At 50.0% G+C, this 26,893-nt stretch overlaps 1 protein-coding gene across 5 annotated transcripts in view; it reads left to right on the top strand.

Annotated features, from left to right (window-relative positions):
- The window catches only part of NEGR1 (neuronal growth regulator 1), a 194,223-nt gene that overhangs the window by 134,992 nt on the left and 32,338 nt on the right, over window positions 1–26,893 (top strand). For 3 of the 5 annotated variants that reach the window (XM_032118737.1, XM_032118739.1, XM_032118735.1), the window contains exons 5-6: window positions 6,642–6,762; window positions 11,701–11,852. In XM_032118737.1, the coding sequence (XP_031974628.1) occupies window positions 6,642–6,762; window positions 11,701–11,852 (273 nt within the window). Of the gene's footprint in view, window positions 1–6,641; window positions 6,763–11,700; window positions 11,853–15,467; window positions 15,644–26,893 lie in introns of those variants that run through there. The other 2 variants (XM_032118736.1, XM_032118740.1) reach the window with 2 other exon arrangements.

Raw genomic sequence — 26,893 nt, 5'->3', positions numbered from 1 at the left:
CACTTGTCCCCCTCAGGTTCCTCTTGTTCTGAAGTTCCTGGCAGTGGGAAGTGCCCGGAGCAGAGGGGTTTGTTCCTTGGAGCATTCCCAGGGGTGGCAGGAATTGTTCTGTCAAACGGGATGTGGACACGTGCAAGGGGAGGGAGAGTCCTGGCAGCCAGGGCTGAATCACAGAATCAGGGAACACCCTGGTTGGGAAGGACCCATAGGGATCATCAGTCCAATCCCTGGCCCTGCCCAGACCCCCAAATCCCACCCTGGGCACCCCTGGCAGTGCTGCCCAAATGCTCCTGGAGCTCTGGCAGCCTCGGGGCCGGGACCATTCCCTGGGGAGCCTGGGCAGTGCCCGGCACCCTCTGGGGAAGAACCTTTCCTGATCTCCAACCTAAACCCCCCTGGCACAGCTGAGAGTGGGGAGCATCCCCTCCCCTGGGGCCAAGGGCTGCTTGCAGCCCGCTCTGGGTCTGATGTGCCATTTCCAGTGCTCCCAATCAGCGTTTGTCCCTGTGGAGCCCACAGGGACCCCGAGTCCTGCTGCAGGGACACGGATCAGGTGCCAGTGTGTGGCTGGAGCTGCGCTCCTTGGATGCTGCTCAAGGAAGGGGTTTGTGTTCCCACGCTAGAGCAGCTCCTTTAATAGGGGATCAAACTGCACTTACAGAGCTGCCTTAAAGGGAATATGGGGAGAAAAGCGCTTTGCTGGAAAATAGAAAGATTAAAGAGATGCAGCATGAGATAAACCCCAATGGGCAGAGAAACAAAGCAGTTCTTCCAGCTTGCCTTTTCTTCTGCAGCTCCCTCAAGGTCTTTGCTTTGCTGCTTTTTGGGAGGCTTCATTAAGTTCTTCCCTCTTCTTTTTTTTTAATCCCTGAAATACCTGTAAAACAGATTGTTCAGGTTTCCTGTCTGGAGGCCTATTACTTACTATTTTGTGATGCTGATTTTTATGTTTTCCACCCACATAACAATTACTGGTGGATTTTAAGCTTTGCACTCGGCACCGGGAGGTTTTCTGTCCAAACCCATAAATGGCACAGCAGCCAGGGATTTGGGTGGATACAAAGCAATCCATGAGCTGGAGCCGAGGGAGGAGCACGTTTGGGAAGCGGATGTGCCCTGTGACATCCCAGATCCCACGCAGGGAATGCCTGAGGATCCTCTCTCCTGAGGGGTTGGCACAATTGTTCAATTAATCCACATGGAAATACAGGGTTGGTGAAGGGAAATCCTGAGCAGGAAAGGGAAACCTGAAGGAAGGTACATTTAGATGGGATACTGGGAAGGAATTGTTCCCTGGGAGGGTGGGCAGGCCCTGGCACAGGGTGCCCAGAGCAGCTGTGGCTGCCCCTGGATCCCTGGCAGTGTCCCAGGCCAGGCTGGACATTGGGGCTGGGAGCAGCCTGGGACAGTGGGAGGTGTCCCTGCCATGGCAGGGGTGGCACTGGATGGGATTTAAGGTCTTTCCAACCCAAACCAGTGTGGGATTCTGTGAAAAGCTCAAAAGAGACAGCGGGTTCCATCTAGAACTGAATTCTTACCGACACCTCCTGCGTTTGCGTATAAATTTTATGGAAATGTACATGTCAAGATCCCAATGAATCCGGGATTCTGAAAAGTCATCAAGAAAAGCTGGAATAAATCAGCCTGTTACTTGCTGAGCCCAGTGGTTGTTCCAGTCGTGTCTCTCAAATGTTTCTGCACGGCAGAGAAGGTTCTGACGTGAAGAGTCATTATTAAACCACTCCATTAATCTGGGGAGAGGTAGGGCTGCTGCTCTGAATAAATTAGAAAAATTAAATAATCCAGAGTATCGAAAGCCCATCTTAATTCTATAAAGTACAAGTATATAAAGTATATAAAGTACAAGTAACACTGTTTATATAATTACATGAAGTACAAGTAACACTGTTTGACTTGGTACTCTATTGGTAAAACACTCTGAGGGTGCATATACATAAAAAAATATATTTCAATATTGCTGACATCTGTTTTTCTGAGCACAAAACACATCTCAGAAAACCTGTTCTCTTACCTGGAATTTTTTATCTTAACACCCTGGAAAGCAATTTCACTAACAAAAGGTGACATTAAGATGCCAAATTAAAAGCTGATGAAAACAGGGAAAAGAAAAGATTTTTTTTTCTTGACATTTACAATTAATGCCACAAAAACGTTGGTTTAATCAGACAATATGGGGGCTCACAAAGGTGAAATTGGAAGTTTCCAGCCCTGAATGCTTGTGTAAAAGTTAATAAATTCAGCTCGTAATCATTATGCACATGCTAGTTATAATAATTTACTGTCCATACCAAATCTTTATAAGCATTGTAATTAAATATAAAATGCACATTAGAATTATAATGAGTAATTAGGGCAACATAACTAATGTGCATAAAAGTCCCGAAGCTCATTAAAATGTTAAAAGAGGAAACCTGCTCGGGCTGGAGTTGGTGTGTTGCCTGTGCCTGGGAATGCCACGGGTTTAACTCTTCCTTTAGACACTTGAAAGCAAAGTGAAAATATTTGGGATGAGGACCAGGTTCAACAGGCCTTTGGGCTGGTTTTGAACAGAACTTCAGGTGTAAAGTTTGGGTTTCCATGTGAAGGCATTAGGGAGCTCAGATGTGCAGAGTGTCAGGATCAGGGACTGGTTTGGGTTGGGAGAGACCCTCAATCCCATCCCATCCCACCCCTGCCATGGGCAGGGACCCCTTCCGCAGCCCAGGCTGCTGCAAGCCCCAGTGTCCAGCCTGGCCTTGGGCACAGCTCTGTGTTGGGTGAGACCTGCGTGGGTCCCATGTGGTGACACCGAACCCTCGGTGACCCCTGGCAGCACCTCCAGGCCATGCTGGGCCCAGTTCTTCTCCCTCCCACACTTCTGCTCAGCCCCCTCCTGGGGGGATCCATAAATCTGTGGTTTTGGGGATGATAAACGCGTATTTTGGCTCAGGCCCAGCCGTCCCTCCCGAGCCATCTCACGGGGGACAGACGTGGAGGGCGTTGGGAAAACTCCAGTGAGGCGGCGTCTCGGAGCACCCACTCCAAAGAGCCTTTCCCAGCAAGGCACTCACAGCTATTGGGAAACTGATATTAAGTCAGTTCCCGTAATTCATTTCCAAGCCAGGAATTAGGCATTTATTTGAAGTGCCCTGCTCTGCAGGGATGAACCACGGGAGGGGATTGAACAAGGAGCCACTGTAGGGAGGAAAACCTCTGGATCTGAGTTACAGGAGCCAGTGCTGCTGACAGACACAGATAATCACATTTTTCCTCTATCATTTTATATAACCTTTATTTAGGAGACCTACAAATGACAATACATTTTAAATTACTCGTTTTACACCACGTTTCCTTGTTAACATCCCTGTTAGATTTTATTGCGGTGTCTCTGTCAGCCATTGATTTGTCTGGATAATCCTGCCCTGGGAGCTGTGGGAGGCTGTCCCTGCTTCCCTCCTCCTGCAGCCTCTCCCAGCTTACCCTCTCTCCTGCTGCTCCATACCTCTGAGCCAAGGTGTTATTTCCTTGCTGGCTGTTTATTGTTATTTATAATGAGCTGCTCCACACACCCTCAGACACAGGACTGTGCCGGCTGCTCAGTGGGAATCCCTTCCCACATCACTGGCTGAGGGGAAAGCTTCAGCTGTGAGAGTTTGAGGGGGTCTGGAGCTGGGATCTCATTTGTCCCACACCTCCCTTCAGTCTCAGCTTCTTTTTAACCAAATTTCTCCTCCCAGTTGTTGTTTCTTCCTGTTCCAGAGGAGACCTCGGCAGCAAGAGCAGCAGGTTTTGGGTGTGGGATTTCACCTGGAGCTGCTCAGTCTTCCAGGTCTGATGGATTTTTGGCTCCCTAATCAGTGCTCCAGGAACACAACTGCATCCCACAGTTTGTCTTTAGACTAAAAAGCATAAAATAACCTGACAGTGATAAATCCAAGAGACAGCGGCTCCAACGATCTCCGGTTTGTGTTTCCATGCCTTTATTAACCAGGGATTTCCCGGAGCAGGGAACATTGATTTCAATTCTCGTTCCAAACAAACAGAGGCTGAAATCCTTCTCAGAGGGAGATCTGAGAAAATTTCCTCCTCAGAAGTTTTCCAGCAGTTTCCAAACAGACCGCAGAGCCTGGAGTTGTTATGTGGAGCTGGGATGCAGCTGGCATCCCCTTCCCAGCTGCGCCCGGAGCGCGGGGCCGGGCGCTCCTGCCTGAGAAGCAGCAGCAAGTGTTGTTACGCTCCATTTCATCCTGAAACACGTTGTCAGTGGTGTTCTGCTTTTGTGTAAAAACCAGCCAGCCAACCAAAACAAAAGCATCCCCAAAACCCCCAAAACAGCCAGCAAAAGCTGAGCAGGCCCAGGGGGAAGCAGCAAGGTGGTACTTCTTAGAAATAAAACAACTTTGTAACTCAGGCCTTTGCTCATCTCTTATTTGCTCTTCCAGTGGTCACATCTTTCATACAACCTGAGGGAAGGAGTGGGAATGTTTTACGTGTCCCTGTTGTTTTTATGGAGTAACAAAACCAATCTGTGTTTTTTCCTGTGCAGATTATGGAGACATAGACATGCAAATTGCTTATATATTTATTATCCCCTTCCAACGTTAATGTTACTGGGTGAAAGCTAATGCATTTATGGATTGGTTTGTTGTAGTCATGGGGATGGGGAAGCTGGAGGCAAAGGGTGAATTTGCCAGTCTGTGGACTGACTTGTGGGAGGATGGGAGCGATGGAAGAGGGAGAAGTGGCTCTGGTTTAACCCCAGGTGAAGCTCCCTCACCCGGTTTTGTTAAAATCAGGAACTGTGCTGAGTGCTCAGGGTGTGTTTGCTCTCCCTGGCCATGGCAGCTGCATTCCCAGGAGAATCCCCTCCTGCAAGGTGGGAAAGCAGCCGCTGGTGTGAGGGAGGGGACGTGGCTGCCACTGCTCTGCCCCAGAGCCGCTGCTGCTCCAGCAGGGCAGGCCCGTGGAAAACACTGAGCTCCCTTTTAGGCTGTGTCACAGAGCGGGGTTTGGTCACTTGAACACCTTCCAAGTGCTGGCAAAAGCAGGGTTGGACCTGGATTTGTGGAAATGAGGCTTTGCAGAGCTGGGTACTGCGCGGGTTAAAGCGCACGAAGGAAGATCCCATCAGGAGCCCTTCGGGATGATTTACACGGAGGCCGGGAATGCAAAAGGGACTGCAAAGCATACGATGCAGAGATAAGGCTGCACAAGGGTTTAGCAGCACTCGATTGTTGAGTATTTAAGATTTACAAGGAGATTTGATTGGGTTTCCTGTAATTACAGCAATGCTTAACTACAGATCAGAGATAGCTGCGACCACCCGCAATCAATTCACACCTGGGTGCAACGAGGCGTGCACCCGTTTCCAGGTGTGGAAAGGGACCTATCCAAACCCGCTGTGGTTCAGTGAGATATTCCCATCAAATCCCTTTGCCTTCCCCACCAGGGAGGGGTTTGCACCTCGAGGAGTGTGGACACGGGTGGGGCTCACTCAGCACTGCTGGGGCTGGAAGATGCTTCCTTTGGCCACCCCCAAGTTTCCATCCTGCCCATAACCCAAGCCAGCAACTCCTGGGCTTTCTTCCCAGCTTTTTTGAGAGCCCTGGCAGGGTCAGGCTCAGCTGGGGTGGCCCAGGGACCCCTCGCCACTCAGGTGGTTCAGCCAAGGCTCATGAGGAGCTCCTGGTGAGGGAAGCAGAGCGAGGCAGGCAGAGCTCCACGTGTCCATAAACACCTTGAAGCAACATCTGGAGAACTGCTCAGGAAAAAATAAACAGATTTTTATTTATAAGTTATGTGGTTTGGTTTTTACAGCGTTTTGATGATGCACATAAATTACCGTTTAAAACCAGAGAACGTAAAAAGTTCCAGGAGGAGGCAGTTGTTTCCTTTGATAATCTCTTTCCTGAGGAATTTGCTGTGTTTTATTTTCAGCTGGCGGTTCCTTTTGCTGGCAACAGGAAAACCTGACAATTGCTCTTTATCTTTATTTGTGTCTGTAGTTCTAAGCTCCAAAAGTTTATTACTATTTACAGTGTTTACTATTTAAAAAGACAAAATGCACTTACTGAAACTTCCAACTTACATATGCAGTGGAATCATGGGAAAGTCACTTGTCTCTGATATTTGTGGTTGGCTCATAATTTTGGAGGTTGATTCCTTTAATCTGAGATCTGAAAGGCCACCTGAGCTCTGGGTTTGTGGGTGTTTGCAGCCAGTGCAGGAGATAAGAGGTGCTGGCCCTGGGGACCTGCCACAGCCTCGCAGTGACAGGGGGTCCTCGGAGCCTCTCGGTGCCCCAGTGCTGGGGGTTCCTTTTCCCAGCCCTCGGGGTTTAAACACACCTCGTGTGCACTAATGCTGATGGCTGTGGGTTGTGCTGGGTAACTGGTGGAAAAGCAGCTTTTTCCAGGACTGGATTGCTCTCTCTTCACGTCTCAGCTGGGTTTTTACACCAGACACACGGAGTAGGATCTGCAGTGTGGGATAATTTTCATTCTGCTGGAGCAAAAAGTGGTGGAATGTACCTCGAGCTGGAGGAGACCCTGCGCCAGGCGGAGGGGCCGAGGAGGAGCAGCAGCGTTGGGTCACCTGCCTATCCAGATACCAATGTCCACTTTACAATTCTTTTTTTTCAGTTGCCCCCACAATTCAGGAACTTAAATCCAGCGGTGTGGTGCTTGGAGGGAACGGCCTGATCCGGTGCGAAGGTGCAGGAGTGCCTGCCCCGGTCTTTGAGTGGTACAAAGGAGAGAGGAAGTAAGTAGCCACTGCTCGCCCACCCCTCGTGTGCCAGGGCTGCTGCCAGGCTGGGGCTGCCCCGGGGTGACCATTCCAGCAGCTCCCCAAGCTCCAGCAGCGGGTGCTTGGAGCTGCTGGCTCCCGGAGCTGCCCCGTGGCCACGGCTCCTGTTCTGTGAGAGTGGAAATTGCAGTAACAGCCTGACATCCCAGCGTGCTGCAGGAATTGCAGCCTTTGAAGGGGAATAGCCAGGAAAGCACTGGAAAATCTGCAAGAAGGATTTTTGTTTAATTTGTCTTCCTCACTTTGGAAAGCAAGACTTGGAACCGGTGTGAATTGTGCCCCGGTTGTGCTGGGGTGGTCTGTGTTCCGTGGGGTCAGCAGAGCTCTGCAGGTCACTGCAGCCAAGGGGGCCAGGGGAGCACTCCCTGCCTGAACCTGAAACCTGACCATGTGCTCTGGGTTTGTGTGCAGCCCCCTGCCCTCCTGGATCATGGGGGCTGTGGGACAGCAACAGGCACCTCTGCAGAGTCACCTTGATTTTAAAGGCAGGTCACTGGACAGGGAGATGTTTTTCTTTTGAACAGGACATTTTGGGTTGCAGCTCTTGGCTTGTGCAGGAGCTCATTTTTGTTGGGGTCACACGGTGGTGCAAAAGGAGGTGGATATTGTCCCTTGTAACTGGGGAGCTTTGGGAATTTCCAAGCTCCCAAGTGGTGGGTTTTTCAGCTCGAACATCCCATTAAACCTGGGAGCTGGCAGGAGAATATTAATGACCCTTTTTCACAGAAAGCCATCTGTCAGCTCCTTTCTCAGCTGCTCCCCTCCTGCAGCATGAGCTGCTGTCCTCCTCCCTCCTTGCTGAGCCATTGCATCCCACCAAACCTTCTCTGAAACTGATCTTTCCTATACGGACCAGGAAATGTTTCTCCCCTGCTGGTGAAATCCATCTGCATCCCATTTCCATGGCTGCTCATGGTTGTGTTGTGCCTGTCCTGGGGGCGGTTGTGGCACAAACACCGTTTCTGTGGGAAGGATTTCAGAGCAGGTTTTGGCACTTTGGGTTCCATTAGCAGCTCGCAGCATGCTGATCACCTTTCTGTTTATAACTCTGACCAAATTCTTTTCTGCTGAGCACATTCAGTGCCACAGCAGCAGCAGGAAAAGTGAGGCAGAGCATTTCAGGACACCCAAGCTGTGCTTCTGCTCCTGTTTTGGTTGGTGTTTCACCTCAGCAGGAAACTCTCTGTCCTGCTGGGTCTTGCTTCTCAAATACTGGGTTAAATCTAACACTCCATCCTTTGATAATCATCATCTGATGATCCCTTGGGGGATCATCCATCTGATGATCCTTGGGGGTCCCTTCCAGCTCAGGGTATCCTGTGAGCTGTTGTTGGTACATGACTACAAAGGTGCTGGGGATCTCTGAGCCCCGTCCCTTGCAGGAAAGAGGAAAATACCCCCGGGCTGGTTTTGGATCCAGTGTCTCCCCTCTGCCGCTGGGTAGAGGTAGAGGATGGGCAGCCAGCTCAGGATGAGCCTTGGCCAGCTCAGGCACTGCTTTAATGCAGAGCTGAGAGGTCCAGCTCTCAGAGGGAGCTCACAGCAGCACCTACATTACCCTGCAGATAATTTGCAGCTGTACTCCACAGCTGAGTTTGCACCCTGGCAGTGCACACCCTTCTGGACTTTCTGCTAACACAATAGAGAGATTCCTACTTTTTTTGGATACTCTTGGACTGGGACTTCTCTTTTTTAGAAATCTGCATGGATTGTTCAATAAATTAACAGTGGGAGTTATCCCTGTAATCATAACTGTGCGTGCAGTGTCTGCAACAAGGCTTTTGGGGGTGGAAACTGCATTGTTGTTACTGAGATTAATGTAAATCCAGACCCACCATTCCCAGACTCCAGGGATCATCTCATCATAAAATAACCATTAAAGCTAAACACAGAGGCAGTAACAGACTGCACTGAGGTAAAGTTATTGGTTTTGAGGCAGAGAGGGCTAATTCTGCCTAATCACTGAGCTCCCAGGGGTTCTGTTCAATAACTTCCCACAGGTGCTGGTGCACAGGGTGGGGAGAACTGGGAAGAGAACATTTTGGGGGAGAAGTTAATAAAAGCATCTTGAAATTGTTGTAGAAACATCCCATGGTTGGGTTGGAAGGGATCTTAAAGTTTATCATGTTCCAACCCCCTGCCATGGGCAGGGACATCTTCCACTATCCCAGGGTGCTCTAAGCCCCATCCAGCCTGGCCTGGGGCACTTCCAGAGATCCAGGGGCACTTCAGGGATGGGGTGCTGGAAACATGTGTGGCTTTGAAGAGTGTTGAGGATTCCCTGTGGAGAGCAGAATGGCTTCACTGTGCCAGCTCTGGACCCACATCTGCTCCCAGGCTGTGTTCTGGGGTTACAGAAGTTAGAACTCAGACATTAAACAGCCACAGGGAAGAAGCCCAAAAGTCACCTAAATAAAATATTAAAATACTAATTCTCTTTTCCTTCTCAAAGCAAACAAGACTTACATTTGAAATAACAAAACTCATTATCATGGCTTCATCAATTACGACAACGTGCAGGTATTCCAAGATGAAAGCAAAGGCAGGGCCCCGGGGGCTGGCACTGATGGGGAGCTGGGGATGCGTGGGAGCCATCCCTGGAATGAAAAGGAGCTCGCTCTTCCCTTTGTAAGTGGCAGAGAGCAAAAGGGGAAGGTACGTGCAGGGTGTCTGCACACCCCGAAATGCTGCTGCAGCCTGGGAGGCCCTGGGCGAGGCCCAGAGCAGGACTGATGAGCGTGTGCTGGTGCTGAGCAGGGCCCAGCAGCGCAGGGAGCAGCTCATGCACGAGGAGGAGCATCTGCTGCCTCCCGCCGCACACGGCCACCCTCCGGAGCTCTGGGAATCATGGGGCTCACTGATACGCATCTCTGTCCTGCCCCCTTTGCTCCAGAACTTCCAGTCCTGATCCCCAGCATCAGCCCCTTCCCAGCAGGGATGTGAGGGAAGGGGATGTGGGAGCAGTGGGAGGAAGGGAAGGGCCCTGAGCTGGGGCCTCGTCCCCTGGGCAGCCTGAGGAAGGCAGCAGGTCACAACAGGCAGACACTCTCCATGGTTTTGAGGCAAATGTCACGTGTGACAGGGCATGGGGACAGCAAAAATCCCAACGCTCCATTTTCTCTTGGAAAAGAGGGAGATAAACCTTACAACTGAAATGGAGATGGTGCAGTTCAAGCTCTGCTTACGGGCCGAAAGGGTGGAGCTGGCTTGGAAACAGCTGGTACAAACCACAGGATCCCACACTGGTTTGGGTTGGAGAGGGTCTTAAATCCCATCCCATTCCAGCCTCTGCCATGGGCAGGGACACCTCCCACTGTCCCAGGCTGCTCCCAGCCCCAATGTCCAGCCTGGCCTTGGGCACTGCCAGGGATCCAGGGGCAGCCCCAGCTGCTCTGGGCACCCTGTGCCAGGGCCTGCCCACCCTCCCAGGGAAGAACAGGCAGAGGTGGACACAGAGCTCTGGCTCTGGTACCCCTGGGAGAGGAGCGGGGATCAAACCCGAGGGACAGTGACCCTGGCTGCAGCTCGGGCAGGTGTGGGAGCAGCAGGGGAGGTTGGGAGTGAAGAACTCTCTCGGAATTTTCTGCAGGAGAGGCAGGAAACAGGGACAGACGTTGGTGGGTTTAGAAGAAGAACATCCAGAGGCTGAGTGGACAAATTTCTGCCTGGTACAGAAGTTTTCTCTTTCTGGAAAAAAGATGAATCTTCCAAGTGCAGTGTTCTCCCCAAACCAGGCACTTCAATCCCATTTTTCTGTGTTTTCATGTCCATGGGATGTGCCATGTCCTCTCCCCAACCTTGGGCTGGAGGAGCAGAGTCCTTTACAGCAACACAAACTGCCCAGGGAAAGGAAATCCCTGTGTGAGCAGCATCCTGCAGGGATCCGATGGGAAGAGGGGCACTCACATAACAATGAGGAATGTTCAGTCCACAACCTGCACAAGTGCAATTAATGACAGATTTGCCAAGGTTTTCAGACAGAATGGTGGAAGATGGCATTAATTCCCAGGATATATGATTATATCCTTCAATATAGCAGACAAAAATTGTATTCTTAATCCAAAACTCTGCTCCTTATGGGAAATAGAAGGAATGATGAGTAATAACTGTAGCGAGTTTTTAATAACACGGTTCCCCTTCTCGTCTCCTTGTTTGAGCAGACGTGGTTTGCCTACGACAACATCATTAAAGTTGGTCCTCTTGCTTTGTCCTGGTGCCCAGCAATGCTCCTGACATGGCTTTGGGAGCAGTATCCAAACACCTGCATTTTTCCTATGGATTTGGGGTGGGAAGCTCAAAGCTGGGTGAAAAGACTCCTCATTTGGCTTTTTCCTGTGCTTCATTACCTGATCCTGCCCTCAGCAGTGCTGCTGGAGCACTTTGTCCCTAATTGCAAGGCTCATTTGCAGCTGCAGAGCCCCATAAATGAAACCATGGTCACAATCCTGACTGCTAATCTTCACCTGCCATCAGCCAGAGCTGTGAAAGGATGCAGCAAACTCCAGAGGCTGAAAAAACCCTCTTAGAAAGACTTACCACGTACCTTTCTGCCCCAGGGAGGGGATTTCAATTTCCAGTTGGCTTTGCCCAGCTTAAAATCCAAGCTGTGCACCCAGGAGCTTCTATCCCCCGTTCTCTGGGCAGGAGGGGCTGTGGGTGTTTCTGTTCCTTCCGCTGCAGGACACGCAGGCAGCACCATTCCCTCAGCACCCCCAGCCCCGGGGCTGTCCACGAACTCTGCAGTGTGCCAGGACCTGCACAGGCACCGGCAGCTCGCAAAGAGCTCTCGGTGCTCCCAGGGCTGTCTGCAAAACCAGCAAAGAGAAGAGAGGTATAAAAAATAAATCTTGGTTGTGGTATGTGAGTTATAGACATTTTCTTTTTGCTTTCTAGACTGATCAATGGTCAACAAGGAATCACTATTAAAAATTATAGTACAAGATCCCTTCTTACTGTTACCAATGTGACAGAAGAGCACTTTGGCAACTATACTTGTGTCGCTGCCAACAAGCTAGGGACGACCAATGCCAGCCTGCCTCTCAACCGTAAGTAACGGGGACGTGTGGCAAATGTTCAGGGTTGGTGCTTCCCACATCCGTGGATTCCAAAGCCCAAAAGGAGCAGTGTGCTCGTTCCCTCTCATCACCCTGGAAATGCCGTGGCCTTCGTCGGGACTCGGAGGTTGTGCGCCTGGTGCTGGTTGTTCCGTGCTGCAGAAGGGTTTGGGCTCTGAGAGCCGTGGCACGTTTTGGGGGATCAGGGAGTTGCGGATCTGCCAGCAATCCCAGCTAACCCACCCCGCCATGGCGGTGCAGAGGCACAGTTTGCACAGCCACAGCTTCCTGCTCAGAACGGCAATCACAGGTCCCTCGGGGCCACTGCGACAGAGGTCAGAGCTTCCCCAGCACATTCCAAGGAATACCCTGAGCTGGAGAAGGGGGATGTGCCAGAGCTCTCTCACACCTCAGTTTGTCAGTCGCTGGGGCAGAGAAGTGAAATCTCTTGGAAAAGACAGTGAGCGGTGGGAGAGGCAAAGCGTTGGATGTGCAGCGTGGAGATTGCCCAAAATGGGTCTCCAAGGTCCTGTTTGGGAGGTGTTTGTAGCTGTGGCTTGGTGACGTTTCACTGCTGTTGGATGTTCAGCCATCTGCTGGTGGATCCACGGGTGTTTGTGGTGGAGCGCTGGTGCTGCTCTGTTCTGATGGCGACAAAAGGCAGAGACAAAGCTCGGGGTGTATCCTGCACATAAAGATACTCCTCACTGAGCGGAAATGCGGGGTTTCAGTTGCTAAAATCCCACAGTTACTGCCTTCCAGCCCGGAAATTTCCTCCTGAACTTACTCCCCCTATGATGTGTGTTGTCAGGAGGTTCTGAATTCCTGCAGAAGAGACGTAACAGGCACAAAATTACGGGGAGCCTTTGCTGCCATTTATTTAATATTTGGGAGGTCATTACCAAAGTGGGAACGATGTAACACTTATTTTAAACAGGAAATGCAAGTGAAAACAAAGGAGTATTATACCAGAAGGAGCTGGAATTTGGTGTATTTGCAATTCAGAGCAGGTAAAAGGAAGGGTCTGGCTTCAGTTGAACAGAGCAGAGCTGAATCTGTCTCTGAGCTGCTGCCAGGATTTTTTCCATCTTAAATTGTGAGGTGCCTTGTAGCCACCCTTGAAAAGCTCTTTGAGAGGCAGAGGTTGAAAATGTCATAGAAGTACCAAGCACATTGATACCAATCATAAAAATAGATGTTCTCCATCATGAAAGAGAGGGGATGTGGGAAGCAGAATGGTCTGAGAGAAAATATGGAAATCTGGGTGTGCTCCTGACCTCGGGGGGGAAATGGGGGAATGTTGGCTCAGAGGTTTGACTCAAAGACCAAGCTGAAATGTCTTATTTTATACTGTGATTGTTTTAATCCAGCCAAAACAAGGAGAGCTGTCCTAAAGGTGGTGATCTGGATTTTGGTTGGGAATCAGGATTATTTGGTGGAGTTCTTCCTTTGCTTATAATTTACATTAATATTATCTAGAAGCATTATCCCTTTAAAAAAAACAACAAAAAAATAAGTAAGAAAAATTCTCAGGGTAGCAACTTGTTAAGTGTGGACTCCTCAATCCTTCAGCAAGAACCTTCTCCTGTGAAACTGCTCCATTTCGTTTTGTTGGCAGTGGGAGTGGGCCATATGTGCTGGTTCAGGTATGTGCGAGGGAGCTGCGAGCTCTGCGTGGTTGCAGCACTCAATAGCCAAACGTAAGGCTAAGGACAGTTTCATTTGTTACTCGAGGAGTGTTAAAATAGAATTGCTGCCTTATTTCAGGGGACATTGCGGTCTGTAGCTGCACCGGTGTGACACAGTCTGAGGAGTGCAGTGGCCTCGTAACGGCGGCGATTCGGGAGCCCCTGTTGGGTGTGCAGAGACGTGGCAGGGGGGATCCCAAACCCCCCCAGTGGGAGCAGCTCAGCCCCAGTGTGACCCTGTGCTGTGACCTGGGGGAGCTTGGGATACCCCATCCCGTGGGGAACCCCTGGGGTGTGCAGAGACCTGGCAGGGGGGATCCCAAATTCCCCACAGAGGGAGCAGCTCAGCCCCTCAGTGTGACCCTGGGCTGTAACCCTGAGCACAGGGCACACCTGCACTGCCACGGTCAGCTCCTTGCCCAGCAGGGCTGGGGAGTGGCCCCTGGCTGCTTTCTGCTCTCAGGGTGGGCTTTTTAACCAAAATGTTGCAGCAGAGTTAAATAATCTGTGTTTTTTTCCTTGCACGTCCCCATATAACACACATAACGTACATAATGTACCGAAATGGCACAGCAGCTGGGCACAGCTGGGCACCTTTCTCGGGGACAGGACTGGGCCCAATCTCCATTACTGGGCTCTGCATCCAAATACATCAAACCCCAGGATAGCAGGAAAAGGATTGTCTCCTTTACTGTGGAGAGGGCTCTGGCTCTCTGTGATCCATCAAGGAGCCCTGAGCTGACAGAAAGCCATGAGGAGGGTGAAGGAATGTCAGGACAAGGTCCAGGCTGACTCTGTGTGGCTGGGACATGGAGGGAGCCCAGGTGTAGCAGGGTGAGGAGAGCTGTCTGGGCTGTGGCTGCTCACCCGGGCCAGGGGACAGCCCCGCTGCTGCTGTGAGCTGGGGACATCCGTCAGAGGTCATCCAGAGCCACTCCTGCCCTGGGGACAGGCAGCCAGCTCACTGGCTGGGGAGTTAGGAACATCCCAGATCCCTTGAACACAAAGGAGTTTATCCTGTCCCTGACTGAAGCCCCTTTGGCCATGCCTAAGATCCAGTGATTAATAATAAATCCAGCAGCTGGAAAAGAGAAAGTCTCAGCCTGGTGGGGAAAACGCAGAGAAGCAGCGGCTCCAAAAAATGAATAATGAATGGCAATTTGCTAATTATTCATGGCTGGGTCCTCTGGATCCTCCAGCTATGTTGGTTTTTGTGGGGAAGTGTTTGAAGCGCGGGATCCTCCCGGAGCAGCCCCAGGAGGCCCCCTCGGACCGGCCCGTCCTGGCCTCCCCGGCCCAATTGATCGGCTGTTTAGCTCAGCCTGCCTGGCTTTTCCCAGGATTTCTGGTACTTGAAAGGAAGAGGAATGTGGTCCTTTGCTGTTGGTAAAGCTGGGATGTGCTGACTCATTAAGCCCAGGAGATGAGGCGTTCAGGAGAGTACCCAGGGCAAGAGGTTCCCTCTCCAGGGGCGAGGAGCCAGCAGGGAGCGAGGGAATGGCAATTCCTAATTAAGCAGATTTGGCTTTTAAATTAGCCCAATGTTCATTTGAGACAAAAGGGATTTTCCTACAGACAAATTTGCCAGGCTCTGGGGATGGGAGAGGGAATTGTCATTAGCCACTGGCAGCCAAAGGAGGGTTATTGAGGGGTTTTTCCCAACAGCCAAGTCTGAGATGTCTCAATTGCTGCTCAAGCAGCCCTTCCTCACCCTGGTGCCTCCTGTCCTTGTGCTCTCCTCACCACACATGGGAGTGGCTTTCCCACTTTCCCTCCCCACAGCTGAGTTGTGGCAGAAGGGTTTTACTCCCTTTCTTTGATGAGGGTAAAGGTGGAGCCATATCTCAGCCTCTGCTCCCCAGGATGGGATGTGGGATGTGGGGTGCTGTCCCCACAAGCCCTTGGTGAGCTGCTGGAGATCCCAGCACAGGGATCAGCTCCGTGGCACAGCAGATCCAGGTGGATCAGGCTGTGGGGAGCACTGGTTTGGAGTCCTGGCTCAGTCAGGGGTGTGACGCCAACCCCACACCTCTCCAGCCTGGCAGAGCTCCTCGTCTCTTCTGCCTCAGCACCTGTTAAATTAGGGTGAGAATCTGAGGGGTTCTTCAGGTGCTGCAGTTTTAATCTGTAGATTTATTCTGTAGAAACTCTAACCCTACTCCAGAGACTTCGTAGAGGGATTAAACTCACTGCACTGTGGGGCCTCTGTGTGTCCCCTGAAGGTGTCACCAACAAAAGCCTGGGCTCATGTAAAGCCACCACCTCTGAGAAGATGTAAATTACCATTACCCCTCTATTACCTCTCTTAAGAAGAGGTATTATTTCTGTGTTCCAAAGAGCACCTCCCATACATTCCCTAATATTTTCAGGAATCCTAGAAATAACCTGACTGATAAGGGGCACCTTTCTTAAGAAAGCCTTGCAATCCACAGAAAGCATCCTTCTCCTTTCCTAACAGCTGCCAGAGAAATTGCTCCTTCACATGGCTGGTTATATGATTCGAAGGTGTTACTGATGTCCAGGTTTATACAGAATCCTTGGATATATTGCCAGTAACTATGAAAAAAATGTAAATAATTGCAAAAAGCTGCCCAAGAGGTCAGGAGTGACATCTGGAAGGAGAAGGAGCCTTGTGAGAGGGATGTGGTGGTATTTTCTGTGCTGATTTAATTGCACAAGGACTTCACTGAGCAAGCATCTGACTGCACTCCTGGTTAGTGCCACACGCTTGGCATCTTGTCTCCAACATTCCGGAAGCGCCAGACCGTGCCCTCAATTTCCATGTGTTGATTGCCTGGTGTGCTGGTTCCTACTCGGAGATTCCTAATTAAACTCGTGTATTAATATTCCCAATACATCGGCTGCGTATCGGAAACATAAACAAGATGAGTTTTCTCCCCCAAATGTAAATGAGCTCGTTATAAATTGTGGTTCCCCGGTGGCACCACGAGCTGTTGGTGTTGGCTGCTGGAGCCCCAGGGGTGCAGAGGGCTCGAGGGTCTCTGCTAAGGGGTGAAGGGGCCCTGCTGTGAGCCCTCTGCCAAACCAGGGCACCGTCTCCACGGTGATTCCTGGCAGTGCTTCCCGCTGTGCCAAGTCCTGGCAATCAGGGCCAGACCTGAGGGGGCTTCGTAGATCTCCTCAGTGACAGACTCGATGGTCTTAGAGGTCTTTTCCAGCCTGGATGATCCTGTGTGAATCGAGGGCACAGCCCTGATGCTGCTCCCACTCCTGCCAGGTGCTGGACTCGCTCCCTGGGATCCAGAGAGAGCCTCCACGTTGTGGGCATTTTATAGCCCTGCTTCTTCCTTACTTTGGTAACTTTTCTTTGGATTTAAACCAAGCTGAAGCCTGCTCCGCCCAGCGCAGTCAGTGTGGGAAGGAGAGCAGGGTTCTCAGGAGAACTGGGATGTGGGCACAGGGAGGGAGGGGCAGTGCCACTGTAGGTGGTTCTGCCCGGAGTGGCCCCTGCTGCAGCCAGCTCTGGGCTCCCCCTCCCAGCCCTGACGCCCGGATCTCCCGTGGGATTTCTCCCCCGTATCCCAGGCTGGGTGTGGGAGGTTCATCAGGAATTTACAGAGCCTTAATTAACGTGCCAGCCCTGCTTGGGTCGTGGCTGTTCACACAGTTCAGTGTCATCGTTAAACTCAGCAGTTTCATTTTATTGACTGAGAAATCGTATCTCAGTGCCTTCGGATATGTGACAGGTTTCTGCTCGGTTTTAGCTCGATAGCTCTGCCTGGCCCACCAAATCTGACATTTCTGAAGAGAAATACACTCTCCAGGGAAATTCCCTTTGTGTCCACAGTTTCTGCTGTTGTCCAATTACCTAAGAAAGATTTTGCTATTTTATCTCTCAAATGCCGGCCTGGAAAGCAAATCAAATTTCAATTTGCATAGTTCTGTTTCAGCCAGGAGGGCTGGTCTGCGTCAGAAAATATAAAACGTGTGTGTAGGTATATATGTATTTATCAACTTAAATGAAAATTCCTGTTCTCATTAGGAGCCTGCTGCAGTCAGTCAGAGGACAGTTATTGATTTAATAAGGTTTGGATCCAGCCCAAGGTCTCCTGGAGCCATCACGCTGCAGAGAACTGGTGCCGTGCGGCTCATTTTTCCTCGCATCCCTCCCAGTCCTGCCCCTGGGTGCAGTCACTGTCCTGAGCTCCTCCAGCTCCTGCTGGGCCAGCAGAGAAAGTCTCTCCCTCCACACCTCCAGATGGGTGATGGACAGGGAATGGATCTGAAATCGGTTCTAGGAAATTCCAGATGCTTCGTTAAGGGGTGGTCACACGTCTGAGCCTCTGAGCTTCTTCTGGCTCCTGCTCAGGGGCAGGGGACACCCAGGCTCCAGCCAGAGGGTTCCTGGTGTGCCTTCACAAAGCCAAGACACGGCTTTGCCTGGAGCACATCCCAGCTGGAAGCTCAGGAGGTCCAGGCTTTGCCTCTTCCCTCACAATCTGAGGGGGATTTCGCTTTCTCCCCTCTGTGCTCTGTCTTCACTGGGGCGTTTCATATCCAAGGCCTTGGTTTTGCTTTCCATGTCCAAGCTGTGCAAACGGGACAGGCTGCTCCAGGAGAGCTGATCCTGATCCATCATGGGAAGGCCCCGTCCTGGACATGGACCCAGCTCCTGAAATTCAGGGCATCAGAGAAGCAGGGTTATAATCCATGGGAACCCTCCTCAGAGATCCAGGTGCATTCAGCCAGGGCGTTTGAATGGAGCGCTCCCCTTCCCAGTGGAAAACAGCTCTGAAAACTTCCAGCCATCCCCAGTGGGACCCACAGACAAAGGGAAAACCTCCCCTGTCTCCTCTCCTCTCTCCCAGGGTGAGCAGTTCAGCTGAACCGAGCCTCCCTCCCATGGCAGAGACCAGGGAAGCCATTCCAGAACAGATTGACGAGACAGAGTTAGAAACCAGCACCTTGGATTCATACATTCACAGGGAATTAGAAAAATGGCCAAATCCTCCATTTATGTAAGTCATAATAATTCTGTTCAATGTTGGGTTTGAGCTCCTTCCATATGGATGCCAACTGCTGCTCCAGGTAACAATTACCGAGAGTTATGAAGGAATTTTCTCTAAATCCATTTTCCAGCTTGAGCTTTATTATGAATTATATGACAATAAGTGACTGAGATGGGATGAGGCAGAAATAACCCGTTTGAGCAAGGCCAGGAACACAAGTTTCTCCTCGACATTTAGCAGAAATTTAAAGGCCCGAGAGTGGATCAGGGAAAAATCAGGCAAAAACCAAACAAAAGCCCAGGGGTCTTTGCTGTGGAGCCTTGCTGAAGTTGCCCCGATGCTCTGTTTTGTTCCATTTGTGTTTATATTCACAAATTTTGCAGTTACCCACACCTCACGGGGTTCAGACTCATCTTCTTACCCACCTGGATAAATCAGAGGGGTTGAAGTGTGGCCAAATCTTATCTCAAGTATCAGTTAATTGTCACAAAATCACGGAATATCTCAAGTTGGGAGGGGCCCACAGCAACCACTGATCCAACTCCCTGCACAGACGCCCCACAATCCCACCCTGTGCCTGGGAGCATTGTCCAAACAATGATTAAAACATTCCAGGTCATCCATGGAATTTACACTGGGACTCGAGTTTCTTCTCACAGAGTAGAAAACTTTGTAAATCAAAGAAAACAGAAAGTCCAAAGAATACCTCATGTAACAAATGGGATGAGGACAAGAAGTGCTATAAATAGCACTATAAATAATGATATAAATATATTTTACAGCTGAATCTGGAACACAAACTTCAGCTTGGCCTCAAAACTTTGGGAGGATGGGGGGAGGAGGCTCAGAAAGGGCTGATAGGAAGCAGAGGATGAAACAATCCTCAAGTGAAGAGATTAAACACAATTACTGTCTATCCTGGGCAGGAAAAGTGGGTTATTGGAATTCTGGTGAGTCTGGGGAAGGTGCATTAGGAAGTTTTCTCATGACATGGGCCCAGGAGAGAGTCACTTACAGTGCTCAGTGGCAAATTTTAAACCTAATGCAAAGCACTTCTTCATTAGAAGGTTATTAAGTGCAGAACTTATTTTCATATCAAGTTGTTGAGCAAAGCTCAGGGGGCTTTACAAAGGAATTAGATATTGATCAAGGATATCCTGAGTTTTCAGAGAGATCAGGAAATAGATTTTAAACCCAAGACCTTGATATTTAAGCAAATAATCCAACAGGTTAGAAAATGCCAAAACTGGAATAATTTCCCAGATAAATTCTGGGTTAATTGACAAAAGCAGTTGCTTAAACCCAAACATTTATCTGTAAAGTGTGCGTGCTTCTATCGAGTCAAGTGTTTGTCATTTAGAGATCACCAGAAAATGCAGAGAGGTGGTGTCTGCACAGCTTCCACTGCATCTTCCTGGCAGCTGCTGCGTGTTCCTGAGGGTCTGGACACTCGGTGAGCTGAAGGAAAAGAGGAAGGGGAAAAAACAAATCTTTTTTTTCGGCTGCAAGAAAGCTAAAAATAGCTCCAGATGTTTAAAAACAAGAGGTTTTCAGTGAGCCCACACTAGAAGCACTAATTAACCTCTGTGTAACAAAGTGCTGAGGTGCCTCAACGAGCCTTGGAAATCAAGAGCTCAGTTACTGTTATCCTTAATTCCGCCTCCAGGTTTATACGTGGAGATTTGGACTGCATTTGCAATAATAAATGGAGCATAAAAGCTTTCTCTTCTCAGGGCTCTTCCACACCTCGGGTGGAACGCGCTGGCGTCAGAGGCTTTGATTGTGGTATCAGAACTATTCACAGAAAAAGGCCTGTAATGAATTTTTCAGAAACTTCCTTTTCCCCCTACGTATCTAAAGTAACAACGCTGATTTCTTGGCTTTTAAATGTTCTGCCATGAAGCACCTACAGCAATAACCTGAATTTTACTGTGAGACAAGGTGCTGTTCCTGTAGAGACCATTTCTTATAAATTGCCCTGATACTCAGATTTTAGGCTTGGCAATATTTCGATTTACTAACTTTGTTCAAAAATAAAACATAAACCTGAGAACTGGATCATTTAAATTCTGTTAATTTATTCAGTTAAAATTATATTTCAAGGAAAAGAAGAAAAATTTTGAAGTTCTGGGGATGTGAGGAAGAAAGAAGCAAATCTCATGGAGTGACTGCACCCTATCATGATGTAGCAGCTTTAATTTAGTCAATAAAATGTCCATTTTCCCCAGCCCCTTTTCTGAGGCTGGTGCTGAGCTGCCCAGGGTGCTGCAAAGGACATGAGGAAATGCCTGTAGGAATGGGAAACCGGCTTTGGAGTCAGGATCACACTGGGGCTTATCTGAATCAAAGGGGACATAAATGTTTTTTAAAATGTAATTTTACAGACAGAGGTAGTTCTGTGCCTTTCTTCAGCTTCTTCATCAAGGTAATTCAATTTAATCATCTTAATCAAGTGCTGAGTTTAAACAATCGGCTCCTGCTGATACCAGAGCAGAATGTTGTATAAAGGATGTCTGGTTCCAAAAAGTACTTTTGATTAATGACTGAATGTTGATTATTTTTGCCCCTGGATCCCTGGCAGTGCCCAAGGCCAGGCTGGACATTGGGGCTTGGAGCAGCCTGGGGCAGTGGGAGGTGTCCCTGCCATGGCAGGGGTGGCTCTGGGGGCTGTGGGGGACACTGTGCCTCACTGGGCTGGGCTGGTCCTGCAGGAGCAGCAGCAGCAGCAGCCTGGCTTTGGCCTGAGCAGGGCTGTCCTTGGCTCGGGTCTGACCTTTGGAGGTGTGACCCTGACACCAGAGCAGTGTGAGCTCCAGTATTCCCAATGTCCCTGCCTTGGCCAGGAGCTGTTACGGGTGTGACAGCAGCAATTGGTGTGGGAGGTGTCTGAACCCCTGACACATTTTGGGAGTTCTTTTAACCACTGCTGGCTGTGCCTGGAGCCTGTTTTCCTGCAGGGTGTCTGTGGCAAACGCCTCCCTGAGCTCACCTTTGAGTGGCTCCTCAGGCACCAGATGCATTCCCCTGCGCTGGGGGTTTCTCCATGCCTGGTGCCACAGCCCAGCGCTGCTCATCCCCTGCTCTGCCTGATTTCCAGGACACATCTGTACCAAAGCAAGGCAGCTGTGCTTCCCTGTGCCGCATTTGGAAGTGCAGTCATCCACATTAGCGTTCATTGTTGCTCTTCTCTTTTTTTCCCCAGCCTTGCAGCGTTCCGTGGCTCTACTGCACTTGGAAAGTTCGGCATCAAGTCTTGAATCCCAGACTGGGTCAGGCTGGAAGGGCCCACAGTGGCTCCTCTGGTGCCACCTCCCTGCTCCGGCGGGGTCATCCCAGAGCCCAGGATTGAGTCCAGACAGGTCTGGAATATCCCCAGGGAGGAGACCCCACAGCCTCTCTGGGCTCTGCTCAGGGCTGGCCCTGCCCAGGGCAGCAGTTCTGCCTCCTGTGCAGGGCAATTCCTGGGCTCAGGCCCTGCCCGTGGCTCTGGGGCCGCTGCCGGGCCCCGGAGCAGAGCCCGGGCCCTGCCCTGAGCCCTCCCTGCAGCCAGGGACACCCAGGGCTGAGGGCCCCTCTCAGCTGGGGCTCCTCTCGAGGCTGAGCAGCCCCGGCTCCCTCAGCCTGTGCTGGGCACGGAGCTGCTCCAGGCCCTTCCTCAGCTGCGCAGCCTCCGCCGGCCCCGCTCCAGGAGCTCCCTGGCCCTGCTGGGCTGAGGAGCCAGAGCTGGGCACGGCACCCCAGAGGTGCCCCAGGGCTGGGCACAGGGGCAGGATAAGCTGCTCCTTCTTAAACTCTAACTCCATCTTAATTAATCTCCTTTCACAGGAATTGTAGTAATTTCATGAATCTCATCGTGACATGGGCACATCTCCCATGTAATTTATAGAGATTGTAATGATTCATTTGATAGGCATTGTCTGTGGATTTCGGCTCGTCAGGGATCAGCAGAGCTATAATTACACGGTAATTACTAAATAAGTTATTCACAAATTGCTGTGCCAGTGAAAGCAAATAGCAGAGCAGTTGAAGAGTATCCAGTGGTGGGCATGTGTTCGATCCGTGCAAGGAGTGTGGGGATGGGGGCTTGCTCTGAATGTTGTGGGAATCCATGGATCCATGGCAGAGCCTGCTGGTGAGAATGGCTTCTGTCCTGGAAAGAGGTGTCCGTGCCTGTATTCCAGAGCTGCAGCAGCAGCAGGAGGCTTTCACCTGGGGAGCCCTCCGGGAGGTGGTGGGGTCAGGAATCCCGGTCCCCCCATCAGGGGAGCGTCTGCCTGGGCTGCCACAAGGCCCAGTGAGCCCAATCCCACAGGGACCATCCCTTGGGCCACAAATGGACCACAAACCCTGGGAATTTGGGTACCTGAAGTTCATGTGAACCCTTCCCAGTCAGCTCCCCATGTCCAAGCTGCTGCTTCGCTGTAACTCAGGCAGATTGCTCAGGTTTCTTCTTCTGGTTTTCTGGTAAGTGTAGTGATGAGCTCCCAGTGCCAGAGGGCAGGGCTGGATGGGATCTTGGGCAGGAATTGTTCCCTGGGAGGGTGGGCAGGCCCTGGCACAGGGTGCCCAGAGCAGCTGGGGCTGCCCCTGGATCCCTGGCAGTGCCCAAGGCCAGGCTGGACATTGGGGCTGGGAGCAGCCTGGGACAGTGGGAGGTGTCCCTGCCATGGCAGGGCTGGCACCGGCTGGGATTTGAGCTCCCAACCCACCCCACACCAGTGTGGGATTGTGTGAGTTGCTCGAACACCTGCTGCACTTGGGACTTGTCCTGAGCCCTGTGTTCCCATGGCATGGGGGGCTCCCAGCACTTCCCTGAATCAGTGACAGATGAGTCTCTCGTGCCCCAGGAGCTGCACCTTCACAGATGTCCCCTGCTGCATCTCCAGTGTGTATTTTGCTGTATTTATTTCCAGAAATACAGCGACAGTTGTGCAGATTTAAAGAGTGACCTCTGAGAACAGGAATATCATTACTGGGAGTCAGAGCAGTGCTAATCATATGTTTCTGAGCAGGAAAATGCTAACAGATTTCCAGACCTGCATTATTCATGAGCTTCCATTTATCCATATGAATGAGAGACCAAGCTCAAAGGACACAGCCAACTTTGTCACTTTTTCTTCATTTTGTTATGGTCTCAACAGCTGTAAAAATCATTAAAGCAGCACTTTTCCCTGGAAAAATCTGAAATGGGGAATAAGGGCTAGTGAGCAAATAGTGTTTATCCTTTAGAACACAGTAACTTGAACAACTAAATCACAGCGCTGTCTTTCATGTCCCTTTGGTGACATAGACATATCCACATGTATGAAATTCCGTGGGTTTCTCTCTTTGCTTCACCCAAGCTGTGACACAGCACCGGGACTGGGACAGACTCAGGACCAGCTTCCTCAGATCTCTGCCCTCATGGATGTTGTGCTCAGAGCAGCAGGGTCAGGTGTCCTAAACTAAAATGTTCTTTTTTCTCTTCCATGAGCAGAGACATTCCTCTCATCCACCCATTTTATTTAAAAACAATTTATTTTAATCTTAGAATGGTTTGGGTTGGGAGGGACCTCAAAGCCCCTCCAGTGCCACCCCTGCCATGGCAGGGACACCTCCCACTGTCCCAGGCTGCTCCCAGCCCCAGTGTCCAGCCTGGCCTTGGGCACTGCCAGGGATCCAGGGGCAGCCACAGCCACAGGCTTGATCTTTTACTCCATTGCTGGTTCCCACGTGTGGATGGCTCATCCCTGGAGTTTGGGGGTGCCCTTTGCTATCAGAACCTGTGGGACCCTGGCAGATGCTTCCCCTTATGGATTGATGGGAAACCACAACATCTGAGCTGAAATGGGTGCTCAGGCACCCCAGGGACAGCTGGGGTACAGCAGGGAGCTGTCACAACCTTTCCCTTAGCTGCTGGTGGTTAAACAATGGATTTCCCCGTTGGCAGGCAGTGCACTGGGGTCTGGCTGCAGCCCCTCTCCGAGGAATGGGGCTGCTCCAGGTGTGCAGGGGAAGAGAATGTCATAAATCACATCCCCAATGGTGCTTTTCTGATCCTCATTATAGGAAAAATATTGTAAACCATGTGGAATATTTCATAAGCACAGCTCCTCCACAGAGGCTGCAAACTGGCTGTGGTTTTTATTGTCTTTTGTTTTTGATAATACTCCAAAGTGTCTTGTAACTGGATCCAGAGTGTGGGGAGAAATGCTTTGGGATTTGGCATCAAACGAGCCCATTGGATGTCCCCTCTCAGGATGCAGAAGTGCTGTCGGAGCTTGTCTCTAGTTGTGGCAGTTACTGTTGCATTGTTTTATTCAAAAAACTGCAATGGAAGCCCCTGGGTGGGAAACTGGGAGTGCTGGGAATCTCCTCTTGCCTCTGAAAGGGCCTCAGTGTCCTGGGAAAAAAGTCCTTATGAGGCTCTGTGTAGGATGGGTGAGTTCTTCCTGCTCTCTGGGACAGGGACAGCACCCAGGGAGCGGCCTCAGGCTGGGCCAGGGCAGGCTCAGGCTGAGATCAGGGAAAGGTTCTTCCCCCAGAGGCTGCTGGGCAGTGCCCAGGCTCCCCAGGGAATGGGCACGGCCCCGAGGCTGCCAGAGCTGCAGGAGCGTTTGGACAGCGCTGCCAGGGATGCCCAGGGTGGGATTTGGGGGTTCTGGGCAGGGCAGGAGCTGGAATGGATGATCCCTGTGGGTCTCTTCCAGCTCAGGACATTCCATGGCTCTGTGTGTCCCTATGCCACTGGCACATCTGGCACATCTGGCACATCTGGCACATCTGGCACTTCGGAGCACAAGCAGAGCTCCTCACTGCTCCACGGACCCTCCCCATGGCCAAACCACCCAAATCCAGCCCAATCCACCCAAATCCACCTTTTCTCTCCCAGGAAGGGATGAAGTCTCTTTGCTCTCCCAAGCCCACGAATCCTTGGCCTGCCCTGGTTTATGTTTTCCTCTGAGTTCTGCTTGCCAGGAGTCTCTCCAGGCACACCTCGGTGGGTGCAGGTGCTGAGGGTCCTTCTGAAACCCCTAAAGATCTCACTGCTCACATTCATTTTTGGGATCTGATAAAATCCAGGATTCATTCAGTAGATTTTTTTTCTTCCTGTATTGCACTTTTTCATTTTTAATGGTTTAGTGCTGTAAATACTGATGCAAAGATGTGCCCTCACATCAGTGGGTATATTTTCCTGACACTCAAAAAGTGGCCTGCAAATGAATGGCTGCTTTTGCCAACATGCATTTGCTGAGGGAAAAGTTCCCTGATTTATTCATTTATTCAAAATAAAGGCAGTCCTGCAAAAGGTAAAGCCTTAAGCATATACCAGTGTCTTATAAATGTGAAGTTGTTGTTAGAGTGAGGATAATTTTACTGCCAAGAGAATCAAATGTGTGACCTTTAATTAAAATATTATTTTGGATGTTTTTAATTAAAATATAAATTTGTCTGTTGCTGGTTCACACACACAACACCGCCCCTCACATTTATATTAAATTAAATCGAATTAAACTAAATTAAATGAAATTAAACCCCATTTTTTTCACACTATAAAATCATTCATCCTACATAAAACATGATGGTTCACTCTGGAACCTATTAAAAAAAAATAAATAAGCTTTTAGTAGACTGGGGCATTAAAACAATATGTTCAGTATCTTTCTCTGCCTTTCCATGGGAAAATCAAATTCCATCAGAATTTAAGTCAAATTTGAAATTCATCCCATTGTGCTGCCAGCTGAGAACAAGTCTGGGACTTGGGGCTGGAATCCACAGACCTGGAGGCTCTTAGAAATTACCTTCCATTGGAATTCTTTTACAACAGGGCACAAAAAGGTGTCAATAATGTGGTTTTCCACAGCCTTAAAAATACTGGAATATTTCTTGAGAAGCTCCTGCTATCAAGCAAAACAATCAGCTGGAGGTGTAGAGCTGCTGGAGGATGGAGTGAGAGAACTCCCTGGCAATTTCAGAACTTAAACTTCAAGTTCACAATTACTATTTTTTTAAAGTCTCACCAGCATAGAGCTGTTAAATATTTATCATCCTGTAATAAAAGAGTAAACCATTTAAATAAAATAAACCATTACGAGGCAATTAAGGTGTAATAACTCAAACCTGCAGAAAAGCTCTAATTGTAATTGCAAAATATTAAGGGTGAGAGAAAGACACAGAATAAATTAAGGTCACGTCTCTGCCCCATCCACTCACACACTCACAGTTTCCATCCAAAAGATTTATTATGAAATGTTTTTCCATTTTTCGTGGTACTCAAACAGGCTCTGGCTTCCCTAGGCTTAAAGACCTCGATTTCACAATAAATCATTAATCTTTAACAAAGCTGATGAAGCCTGGGGGAGATTAGTTTAAATAAACCCAGTTAATTATCAAA

The sequence above is a fragment of the Corvus moneduloides genome, chromosome 9, assembly GCF_009650955.1.
Source record: "Corvus moneduloides isolate bCorMon1 chromosome 9, bCorMon1.pri, whole genome shotgun sequence".
Lineage (NCBI taxonomy): Eukaryota > Metazoa > Chordata > Aves > Passeriformes > Corvidae > Corvus > Corvus moneduloides.
This window is presented reverse-complemented; position numbering and strand designations above follow the sequence as displayed.